Source organism: Caenorhabditis remanei, chromosome I, assembly GCF_010183535.1.
Source record: "Caenorhabditis remanei strain PX506 chromosome I, whole genome shotgun sequence".
NCBI lineage: Eukaryota > Metazoa > Nematoda > Chromadorea > Rhabditida > Rhabditidae > Caenorhabditis > Caenorhabditis remanei.
In genome coordinates, this window is record NC_071328.1 from 7585373 (window position 1) to 7598379 (window position 13007).

At 37.3% G+C, this 13007-nt stretch overlaps 1 protein-coding gene across 1 annotated transcript; it reads left to right on the plus strand.

The window, feature by feature from the left end:
* Window positions 1-10815: 10815 nt before the first annotated feature.
* GCK72_001458 (uncharacterized protein) lies at window positions 10816-12924 on the plus strand (the record flags this gene model as incomplete). The annotated part of the gene is made up of 9 exons (XM_003105027.2): window positions 10816-10859; window positions 10908-10983; window positions 11056-11178; window positions 11224-11499; window positions 11545-11773; window positions 11824-11919; window positions 11968-12394; window positions 12438-12680; window positions 12759-12924. 9 exons carry the CDS (start codon window positions 10816-10818, stop codon window positions 12922-12924), a joined length of 1680 nt encoding a protein of 559 aa, XP_003105075.2.
* Window positions 12925-13007: the final 83 nt, after the last annotated feature.

Consider the following 13007-nt stretch of genomic DNA (forward strand, 5'->3'; position numbering starts at 1 on the left):
GCATGCCCAAACTTCTGCCAAACTCCATCTCATTTTCATTTTCAGTTCAATCTCTCCGCATTTTGTTAAACTGAGACAACTGTCTTTTACTTCCAGCTTTCCCGTCTGCAAGATCTGAAAATCCGTGATCCATCTTCGCAAGAAAACTGAGCGAGTCAGTTGGCAGGTCAGGAATTTCCATTCGTCTTCTTCTCTCGGATATTTATCCTTCCGATTGCACCAGAAAACACGAAGAAGACTTCTAGTCGTGTGTATGTTTTTTTGTGTAACATAAGTTTACGATGAAGATGTATTGAGTAAGTGAAAGAAGTTTTCGATGTGGTTTGTTTGTGTGAAGTAATTGACATATATGTCGGAAACCACGGACATGAACAAGAATTTAAGATAGTCTGGAAAGTATTCAGACTGATCTGTAAACTTCTAATGAGTTTCGAATTTGTCAAACCAATTTCAGAATAATTATTAGATCCTTCCAATACCACGTGTCCCATCTATTACGTTGATACCTAAACTCAAAATGCTCATAAATCATTCTCATGATAGTTTGTGTATGATGTAACTGGATAGTCTTCTTTCCGTTATTCTTGATTCTTCTTCTTCTTCTTCTTTCAAACATTTTCTTCATTTTCTCTCTTCTCATCTTCTTCTGATTCTCTCTCTCTCTCTCTCTACTCGAAAACAATTTGCCGATATCTTTCTTGCCGGGAGCTCCTGCTGTAACGGCACCCCCACGAAATAGTGCTCATATCAGAGAAACACAGACAAACAGCAAGATATTGCCAAAGTAACAACTGCCTTCTCAATGTCTGAAACTCTCTCCAATCTTCTCACTATTTCTTCTCGGGAGGCTCCGTGAGCCCGCCAAAGCTGCCGAGGCTTCTGAAGATTTTGAAGGCATGTGGGATCCCGGGGACTCGAGAAAAAGAGGGAAAGAAGGGAAAGAAGGGGAAAAGTTGTATGTTTGACACTGGATTCGTTTCATCTCAACAGGGGGACCAAGAGAAGTTTTTGATTGTAATAAGAGACACTCACACAAAAATCAAGGGTCACAATTTTGTTTCCGGGATGGTCCGATATTGAGAAGAGATGAAATGATGACAACTGTTCTTTGGATTTTATATTAAACTTTTCTAGGTCAGAATTGTTTGGTATGAATTGTTTCTCACGAAAACACGCCGAAGATATGTCTGATGACTGAAAACCTGCCGTAAAGACATATTGGACGTACAATGGAGTATATCTGAAAATGCTTTTGTTACGTGAGAATCGAAAACTAAAGAACCCAGCGTCACTGTTTTCTAAATTCAGTTTCAACGTTTCAGATTTTCTGTTACTTATAATAATAAAACGAGCAGACGATGCGAGGAACTCAGAAAGTCCAGATACCGTGGTATTGATTTTGCATAGGTTCACTTTGAAATAACGTGTAGGAAAGCATGATGTTCATATTGAAAAATTGAAAATGCACACAAAGAAGGATTGCCGTTTGAAAGAAATCAAAACGTCGAACTTTTTCATGCGATCATTTGAAAATTTCTTTCAACACTTGAACTATTTTTCTCCGAACGCTGAAAATCGTGGCAATCCATCGGTGTGTCTGTCTACAAGATGTCTCCTTCTCTCAGTCAAATCACTGGAAAGATAATATAATATCTGTTGTCGGTTTCTATTACACACTTTCACTGAGAAAGAATAAAAGAAGCAAGGAGAAATCCGTGGCATCAGGATACGAGACATGTCTGTCTGTGTGTTTTTGTTGTTTTTGAGTTGAGATGATGACGAAGAACACGGGCGGCTCAAAATGAGTATAGATCAAAAGTGGGTCACGGCAGCTTACTGAGGAAAAAAATTTAACTTATTGGAAACTTGAAGTGCATGGTAGCATGTTTCAGATACTTAAATTCTGAAAATAAACATCTAGTGTTCGGTGTGAATTTAAAAAATCAGCAAATATTCGCATGGATATCCGAAAACAGACTCTACAGATAGGCCATTATGCCTTCTTTTCAGTAAAAAGCATCAAGACATTTATGAGTACAATTATATTTAGTTCTAAGCATTTCTAGGGTCAGTCACATTTTCTATAAACATTATGTAGTTGATAAGTTTTTAGTACGATCTTGTCCTGGAAAACAGTGGGAAATTATATTATTAATGGGTATCTGCAACGACCATCAGCCACAACTCTTTAAGAAAACTCTGTACACAGCTGTAGTCTACTGGTAGATTATACTTGCAGAACAATTTTCTGAGAAGGTCCTACTACCGTGATGATTCGTTAAAGTTTACCATCTTAACTTAAAAAGTCAAAACGGAATTTAATTATGGTCGACACTGTATGTCAATGAGTCTTGTATTCGCCTGGCATTTTCAAATCAGAAGTTCATAAAAGGCTTTCCAAAATTGTATTGGTTACTTTCCGTATGAAATGTTTCATTCAATAATAAAAAATATGAAATATTTTCAGAAACTGGCAACGATTCATGCTCTAATCAATATGATTTGACAAGGGAGTATAAATGAATTAAGGCTTTTTGGCCCCTTTAATTATACATTTGTTGTTATATAAATCACTCGATCTCCATTGTTTTGATAGAAAAGTCATGATTCCATACAACACTGATTGGTCCCTAAAAAAGAAAACTGCCTCAAATAAATCCGCTGAATGATAAATCTATTACTACATGGCACCTGTTATAACTGTACTTATGTAATGCGTATTCATCATAAATCTGGTGTCTGTTGTTTATATTGCGTCATCAACCTTTTTCGTGAGGTCACGTCTGTTACACTTGCACATCGAAAAACGATATGTATGCAACAGATGATTCGAAGATTCTTGGATGAGCATTGAGTGACTCAAACATGAACTAAATTGTACTACAAAGAATCTATAATAATTAAACGACTGTTTTTGGTGTGGCTTCCTAGTAATTTTTTTTGCAAAAATTGTTGGGTTTGTTTTCATTTACAGTATACCGAACCCTAACTTCAAATATATGAATCATCTAATGGATTTTTGTTGAAAAACAGACAACTCTATCTACCTAATTGATTTTTGTTTTCTTTTCCATCGTCCCCACTTTTCAAACTTTCCTCCAAAAGAGTACCTCATCTGTCTGTCTCATTCTTCTCTTTTTCCTTCTTCTTCTCCACATTCTCTTACTCATATTTCTCGTTCTTTCTGCGTCTCTCATGTCGCTTCTTTTTCAGTAAGCCGCCAATATTTGTTTCGATTTCAAAATTTCATATGAATCAAAATTTGAATTGAAATTTGAAGTTATACTTTAATTTGATAGGAAATTGGAATAGGGTCTTTTCATAAGAAAAATCCCGATTTTTCAATTAAAATGTATTTTTTGTGTCCATTTTCAAGTTTGCAACTACACTGAATGTAATTGGTTGTATTCAGAAGCAGTAGAGAATAATGTTAGCTATTTACGAGTCACTATGCGTGTTCGGAAGATAGTTTATGAGAATCTCAACACAACATAAATTTGTGAACTTTTATTTATTTATTATATTTCCCTGTACACTGTTCAGGAGATTAGAACCACGTTAATGCAATGAAGAGAGTTAGGAGAAAGTAAATTAAGTCACTTGGTGAGTTTTTATGAGTTTTTTCTCAGCAAGATCTTTTATAATTCTATCATAATTCTATTGTTCTTTTCCTTCTTTTCCTTTCTCGAAAAATCCTCGAAATTGTTTTCTTTTGCAGCGCTTAGTTAATACTTAGATCTTTCGTATTGCTCAGTTATATCTCTCTCCTGTCACAATCAGTTTCAAACTCGTTGTGATGGTTACAAAAGTGGGCGGAGTCTTATCAATGTTCTTGGTGTCCTCTTATTGGTGTGATACATTATTTGCCTTCTTCGCAGCTTCTTGGCTAACATTTCCTCTTCTTTTTTCATTCGTTTTCGTTTAGCGTCGTGGTTTCCGAAGACAATACTATGACAATTAGATCTATTATTAGATCATTAATTCTATGACTTCTTATAAACTAATAGAGCTAAACAAACTTCAAATCATTTCAATCTTCCTTAGTTCCAAACCTTGTTAAACCTATTCTATTTATCTGTTCCTGCCCTTCAATCACTAAATTCAAACCAATGTTATATTTCACTTCGTTTCGAGTATTGTTAAATTTGTTTTCTTATTCTTTTCAAATCGATCGCAACATTATTCTCCCTCATTTCTCATATCATGTCATTCTAATCTATTACTATCTTGATTTTCAGATTTCCAACTCATTCTTAATTTCTTCAATCATGCCATGTGAACATTGCCCCCATTGTAAAGAGCAAGAAGCAATTGCAGCTGTTTTAGCTGAACGAATGTCACAGAACAGCTTCGAAGGTTAGTTTTAGAGGGAACTTGATCTAGGAAAAAGGAAAAAGGGTATAATCTATAAGAAACATAAGACACATATATTCTGCTCGTCAGATTTCTCAAATAGTTTATATAGATTTTTGACGTTCCATAGTAGTTGATAGTTTTTTGCTCCTCCCAGTTTTTTTTCGTTGGAACATTTCTCAATCAAACAAAGAAAAAGTGTCATGTTTGTCTAGATGAAGATTGAACCAATTACAGTACCCATAACATTTTTTTTCAATTTGAAATCAGGCATGAGTAAAAGAATTCGAAAGTATACTCATCGATAATGATGACAGAAAGTTTGTTTTGGGCTACAGTAACCTTACACACAATGCGAAGTAACTTTTCGTTTATATGTATACGGTATCAGGGCTTTCAAAATTTCTCTGATTTTTCAGATTTTCCGAACGTCGTTCAAGAACCTCAGCCAATGGAAGAAGTTCCCCCACTGAATCCATGTCAACAGCCAGTTGCATTGGACATTTGTAACAACTGGAAAGAGCAAAAACTGCACTTTATTGAAGGGAATGCCAGCTCAGGAAAGACTTATCTGCTGAGTGCCATGTGGGCTCTACTCAAAAGTTAGTTTTTTTTTTGGAATATTTTCAGTTCATAGAGTTACACGAGAATCATATTACACTTGATATTGAAAAAATCCATCAGTTAGATCACCCGAAGTTTTGAGAACTTGACTTTGAGAAATTTGCAAAACATGAAATGGAACTTACGGTGAAACTAGAACCAGATAGACATATTTTACCATAACTAATATAATTTTCAGACATGGAATTGAAAGTGCAAGTCATCTCTTCCTGCCCATTCCCACGACAATCGAAACCAATTCTGAAGTTTTTGGCACTTCCGGACGAATATATTGAAGAAATCGATATTATCTTGATCGACAATGCCAATCAAATAACGGAACAATTGATGAAAAGTCTCTCCGAAAAATTGAAGAGAATCATGTCAACTGACGCCCCATTCGGTGGAAAAAGTGTTGTTCTTGTCGCAGATTTTGGGCAATTGTTACCATTTGGTGGAGACTTCAAGAACAAGAGCAAGTGCACATTGAAGCATTTGACTGAAAACATTGTGGCTCCATTCAAGAAGCACTCACTGATTATTCAACATCCAGATGAGTGGAGTCTGTTTCTCGATAATGCTCGGAAGTCACCGAAAGTTGCAATTCCAACTACAAATATTGTGTGAGTATTTGTATTTTCAACAATTGTCTTGTTAAACTTATAAGAATTCTTCTCCAAATTGAAATTGTAATTTCATAATTTCAGGAAGTCAATCGAGGAGTTGATTGAGTTTGCCTATGGCACACTCTACACTGAGCCTCCACATTTGCATTCGATGATTCTCACTCCGAAAAAGAATGATGTCGACTTGATAAACAAGAAAGTTCTTGAGAAAATCAAAGGTAAAGAACTCGTTTTGGAGGCGCTCTTCAATGGAAAGAAGATTCGATCGGACCTGGACCTTCATGAACTCAGATTGAAAGTGAGTGCAGGAATTAATGAAATTTAATGAATAATTTTGTTTCAGAAAGGATCGATTCTCATTCTGGAGGAACCATTCGAAGGATTAGCTAAAGGGACGAGACTTTTCTTCGAAGATTACGATAGAACTCATCTGAATTGTCGAGTCATCGAAAACAACAAGTTGGTCGATATCGAGAGAGTTCATCGTTTCCTTGCTCCGAAATCTCCGAGGAAATCATTCAAGGAAGAGCAGCAGAGTGTCAAGCAATTCCCCGTTGCTCTGGGGTTTGCTTCGACAGTTCATGGATGTCAGGGGAGAAGATACGTAAATTTGGGACTGTTCAAGATGAACCAATGCTTCGAGCATGGTATGCTTTATACTGCGTTGTCTCGAGTTGGAAGATTTGAAGGATTAAGAATAGTGGCTGATGACAACATCATTGAAAACAAGTTGGAGCCCAGTTTGGTTTGAACGACTTTTATAAAAACAGTTGAAACTTTATCAGACGATACTTTACAAAAAAAAACATACTTTTGAGTCTTGTAGATACATCACGAATCCTTCCCAACTTCCCCTTTCTCTGAAGTTTTATGCACAATTTTCTTGTTATCAAATCTTCCGGTATTTCTCAACCATCTCTTAAAATCTACACCCACATGATTCCCATTCCACAGTATTGCCGAATCTCCAAAGATTTTTAAAACTCATGACCTCTTTCTGTTCTTATTATTTTTATCCCAATGATCACTTCATTACTTTCTGCTCACCTGTTATTCCAGTTTCTACAGTTTGCAATTTTTTCAGAGCTTTATCTTTTTCCTTTTTTTCTCAACAATAAAATATTTGCAATTATCATAACACTGTGTTCATGGTTTTTCAACTGATTTTCAGAAATGTAACCAACATTTTTTCATATATATATGTATAACAGCAGAAATGCGGTGACCATCCATTCTACTTTTTCTCACGCATTGTGGCAGAGTTATTCGAAACAACTGTTTTCAAATTTTTGAATCTTCAGAGACAAATTTGTTGACACAATAACGTCATTTGAGTTTTCCGTACGCGATGAGTTATTCCTTTCTTCTTTTCTTTTTCCGGTCATCTTCTATTTTTCGAATGTCTTTTTCGTTCTCTCATCGTCGCTCTATTTCTTCTTCTTCTCCGTACAATATGCACCCAACACTTGTTGTTCAGCTTTTCGGAATTGTCTAAATTTCAATGAGAATTTTTCAGAATGATTAGCTGATAATATACAGTTATTACTTTTTCTTTAATTGCCTTCAACTTGAAATCATTTTTGAGTACATACAGTATCCTAGCTTCGAGTTTTTGGGGCAAACCTATGCCATGTGTAAGGAAGTGGGCGGAGCTACATACAACATTCACGAGGCCACATATCATCAAGACTCCGCCCACTCTTACCCGCAACTCATCTCCGTTCCACTACCATCAGTTGTATCCCTAACTGCCGACAGGGTCTTTTTTCCTCTTGTAAAAGTGAGTGATGTGATCGGAGCTCAAAGAAGAAGCCATCCAATGGCGGAGTACGTTGCTCAGACTAACTTTCACGTTATTCTCTGGGTCTTCTCAAACATTTTTCTTTCTGTACTTTTTTAACTCCTTTCATCGTATTCTTGAAGTCTTTCGAACCATTATAGCGCAAATTTGTGGCATTACCGTATTTAATCAACAATTATTCAAATATACAAAGTTTATTCTCTAATTTATTTAATTTTCAGATTCCAAATCGTTCTCATCACCGTCTTCCTCTTCACTTTTCAACCATGTCATCGTGTCCATCATGTGTTCATTGTCAAGGAGATAAGAGAGTTGCTGCTGCAGCTGCAGCATTGGCGGAGCAGAACGGTTAGTTTCTGAAAATATTATAGTTTTTTCTTAAAATCAGTGTTGGATGGCGACTGGTTACAGTACCCTCCATTCTAGTGTAGTAATGTTTCAAAAAAGGCGTGGATATTAAACATTGTAGAGTGATCGCCATTTTCCAAAAATGTTAAGAATTACATTTTAGCGGAAAAAAACTTTTGTATATTGATTTGGTGTAACTTTCTAATTAGAAGTTCCACACAAAAACGTTGTCAACTACAAAAGAGTAGCTTTCGGAGTAAATATTTCCAAAACTTCACATTTTTGTACTATTCTTGCTATTACCGTATTTCAAGTAAAAATGATATAAATGTTCAGCTGCTAACCATTACAAAATTCGAGTTGCCACATCTTCTGATATTTTATCAAAGTTGTTTCCAGATGTTCCGGTTGTGGATCCAGCTCATCATCTAAATGGAGTTCCGCTTCTCCGCGATGATCAGAAGAAAATTGCAATGGAGATCTGTCACATATGGAAAGATCAGAAGTTGAGCTGCATTGAAGGAATCGCAGGAACTGGAAAGACTTATCTTCTCAATGCCATGTGGACCCTTTTCAAAAGTAAGCTTCTTGTTTATAATTTCTGAATAGAATACCTTTTAAAAATGAATAGAGAGTAAGATAGAATGTTATCTGCAGAAGTTTTGTACTGGAGTTTTCAAAACCCTTAACAAAGAAAATTTTCTATGGAGCCTACATAGTTTTTATTTCAGACGTGAACCTCCAAACTGAGTTCATCTCCTCTTGCCAACCTCATCCATCAAAACAAATGAAAAAGTTATTGGGACAACGAGATGAAGCTCTGGAAAATGTAGACGTGTTCATAATTGATAATGGGAATCAGATAACGAAGGAGGAATTGGATTGTCTGAGCAATAAGCTTCAACGAGCAATGATAAGTGATGAAATTTTCGGAGGAAAGACCATAATCATGGCGGCTGATTTTGGTCTGATTCTTCCAGTGTCAGCGGATTTCAAGAAAAAATTGAATAGTTCTCTGAAGAACTTCGTTGGAATTGGTCAATTCAAGAAGTACATTCTCGAAACTCCAGACAATGTCTGGGGAAACTTCTTGAACTCCGTCCGCAAGGATCTAGAAGTCCATATTCCTCCAGGAAATATTGTGTAAGTGCTGAATAAGTGTGAGGTATCTCGCTTCTTTCAAGTCAAAAATACCTTAGTATCTTCGTGAAAACCAAACCTCTTTCTTCCAGGAAATCGGTCGATGAGCTCATCGAATTCACCTTCGGACCTCTGAATGCCGTCCCCCCAAATCCAAAATCGATTATTCTGGTTGCTAAGAATTTGGATAGGGACTTGATCAATAAGAAGGTCCTCGACAAAATGAAGAAACGAGTGATTATCATCGAGGCACAGCACACTTCAAACATTATTCGCTCGGATCTGGAACTTCATCAGCTGAGATTGAAGGTTAGTTTTGGGTAGGAAACATCTACTTCCACCGAATATATCCACAATAATGTGAGAATATTATTTCAAAAATTACTTGAAATTACTTTCCCCTCTTACAAATTTCGAAAACTAAAATTACGGCCCCTCATTTTTGCAAACAACTTCAATAGATCAACAAAATAAGAATACATATATAAATGGTTTTCAATGGTTTTGTTTTTCAGAAAGGATGTATTCTCGTTTTGGAGGAACCAGCGGAAGGTTTCCCAAAAGGAACACGTCTCATCCTCGAGGATGTGACTCGGTCACATCTGAACTGCAGGACTATCGAAACCAATCAGTGTGTGGATCTCGAGAGAGTCAAACGGTTCCTGTCTCCAAGTACGAAGTCACCGAGCAAAATGAAGAACAAGCCTCAAGGGATACAGTCTGTCATGCAATTCCCGGTGTCACTGGGGTTTTCCTCGACTATTCATAGTTGTCAAACAATACAATTCGATCACCTCGGATTGTTCAAGATCGATAAGCCCTTTGAGCATGGGATGGTGTATTCGGCACTCTCGCGTGCCACTGGACGAGATGCATGGAAAATTGTTGCTGAAGGATCAGTGATAACAAATAAGGTGGAGAATTCGTTGCTTTGATTATTATTTTATCTCATCATCCGATTATTCATCATTATTCCATCCTCATCCATCCACACTACCCACACATCTGAATCTTCCATTATCGATCTGTCCTCCAAAAAACATTTTCAAATCTCTATGTTCACAAAGTGCCTTCTTTTTTCTTTTCGTTTTGTGAATCCTGTTCACTCTTTCAGGTGGCAACCCGTTTACGGTCCATGTCCACTCTGATTTGAAACAATTCCATTCCCAGACCTTCCATCCACTATCCCTACTGATTGTTGTCTTCTTTCTGATTCCACACTTTCCTACACCAGAAAACTTGGATTTCAAAGTCCTCTAGTTCCAATCCGACCGCTTTCTAATACCGTAAAACCTGTATTAGAAGAGCATGCTCCTTTATTGCTCAGACACCCCAAAATTAACTTATGAATATTCGCTTCCAGTAGAAATTCTTGGTATGCTTTCCATGAAAACTGGTCTTTTCTCTCTCTGATTATGATAACAACGGAAAAAATTACCGAAAAAAATGAAGAACGGCGAGTTTTGAGCATCGTGGGATGTCCTTCTATTAAAGGGACCATTTTAATAAAGATGTCTTTCTAATACAGTTTTTACGGATAAATCTTCAAAAAGTTGAGTTCCCAATTTCATGTTCTGTTCTCTATTTTCAATTCCATGATTCCATTTGTCTTCTAATTGTTTTCTATCAAATTATGCAGTCCCTCTTTTTGTTATAGGTTCCCCTTCGACTTCTAATTTTATTATAAAGTTTTTATCATCATGTTTCAGCTCGTACAATTGATAAATGTTAAATGAAAACCACCACTCTTCACCCCCTGAAAAAAGAAACTCTGATCACCCGAATTCTCATTCTAAACAAGTCGTTCTCTTTCTCTCCGACACCTTTGCTCTATCAACACTTTGTTTATATTATCCATTATATCGAGTTTCAGCATTTTCCCTCCATTTTCACTTCGTTTTGAATCAAAAACGTACTCTTTTTCATTTATATTGAACTCACAAAATGGTTTCTTCGGATGAAGAGACTAGTCGGAGACGAAGTAGAAGGTAGGCCATGATTTTTGAGTCTGGTTTCCGCGTTATTTTGATTTTCAGGTTGGTGATTGCTGGGGAAATCGGAAATGTTATATTGATCGGGGTATTGTACCTACATGCATTATTATGGCTGAATGTGAGTTTTGAACTCTAAAACTTTTCTGATTTGGAATCACATTGTTTGGTAGAACGAGTTGCTACTTTCCAGACTCTCAACTGTGAAACTTCGGAATTCAAATCTTCCCCAGTTCGAATCAAACGAGATACGAAACAATTGCCAGTGGACCTGGAAGATTACACAATTATTATTGGTCAAGATACTATTATTCCTGTGAGTTTCTCCTTCTCTGACATCCCAAATTGACCAAATATTCAGAAAAATGTTCTCGATCGCTCTTGCTCTCAAGTTCATCAATATTGTTCTGAGAAAAGCCAGAGGCTCACTGGATTCCCGGGAGCCAGAGGTTCCCCAGGTGACCAGGGTCCAGTTGGACCACCCGGGCGTCGTGGTCCAATGGGTATAGTTGGTCCGATAGGTTTAGTCGGAGAACATGGAAGTGTTGGTGAAGCTGGAAGGGATGGCAAATGTAATTGTCCGTTCCCTGATATGTATGTCCAAAGAGTTCCAATCCCAGGACCACCGGTTATCAAGGTATGCTCAGAGAAGGGGGCGTGGCTAATTCCATCTCATTTTCAGATCGAAGAAAAGATGGTTCCTGTTCCAGTAGTTGTTGTGAAGGAAATCGAGGTCACTAAACTTGTTCCATTCGAACCCACACCACCTGGATTCGGACCACCAGAAGGATGGGCACCTGGAATGCCGAAACCAGGAAGAACTAGGAAATTGCCAAGATATTCTACAGTAAGACCACCCCCAACACCAAAAAAGAAGACAACTCAACCACCGATTCATGTTGTGCCAACAGGTATGAGATTCCTATGAAGTGGATAAGGCTCATTCACTAATTAATTTCAGAAAAGAACCTCACGATGGATGAATGGAATGCTGAGATGAACATCAGTACGCCAAGACCTTATATGGGTCCACCTACTTTGGGGTACAATCGGAAAGGTTTGTATGTTTATTCTGACTTCTTTCGCACATCATATTCATTTTAAGAATGCATTCTTGCTGCTGTGGGAATCCCGGTTCTTCACGCTGAATCCCAATACGGTCGTGTCGGTTCCTGGATGCGTGATGCTCTGCCGAATTCAATGAAAACTGCAAAAAGACGTTGGGTAACTGATGGATTCGCGAGCCCCGTGCTTTATGAATACGAAGATGAGAGACAACTTTTGGACAAAGTTCAAAAAATCAAGTACTATGTGGATTACCTGGCATCTGGAACTGGAAATGTTGTCTACAATGGGAGTTATTATTATCATAAGCATGGTACAACAAGTCTAGTTCGATATGAGTTGGAGACTGGAGTACAGGTGGAGGCCGAGTTGGATCCAGATATGTCACACGTGGATTGTGGCAGACTGCCAGATCATACTTTCGAAGAATGCAATGCAACTGATAGACATGTTTGGTTGTATGACAGGTGATTCGAGTAGAAAATATCAGAGAAAAATAAAAAGTTCTAGACCACACAACTACGTGGATTTCGCTGTGGACGAGAACGGTTTGTGGGTGATCTACGCCGGCGCAGACTCTGAAACCATGAAAATGGCAAAGTTGGAACCAGATTTATATGTGGTCAGTCGATGGGATGTGGAAGTGAATACAACTGATATTGCTGATTCATTTATAATGTGTGGAGTATGGTATGGCCTGAAAAGTGCTTATAATCTACAGACACAGATCACACACGCTTTCGATTTGTACAGGTTAGTTGTGATGGAGAGATTTGAATGAGGAAGGAGCATGTTGCAGTTTTATTTTGAAATTTCATTCACACTTTTCAGAAACGATACAATCCCTGGACAAGTTGAATGGTACAATCCGTATCAAGGGCTTACAATGCTTCACTACAATCCATTGGATGCCAGACTCTACTTCTTCGATAACAGTAGTCTTTTGTCGGTTAATGTCAGAATTGAGGAAGACTTGCCAGAGTATATTGATGAATAAATTTTGTTTCATTCATTTGAATAAATTGAATTCTTAAAAATGTTTCTCATCAAAACAACCATTCATTTTGAAGAAGAGAAAAA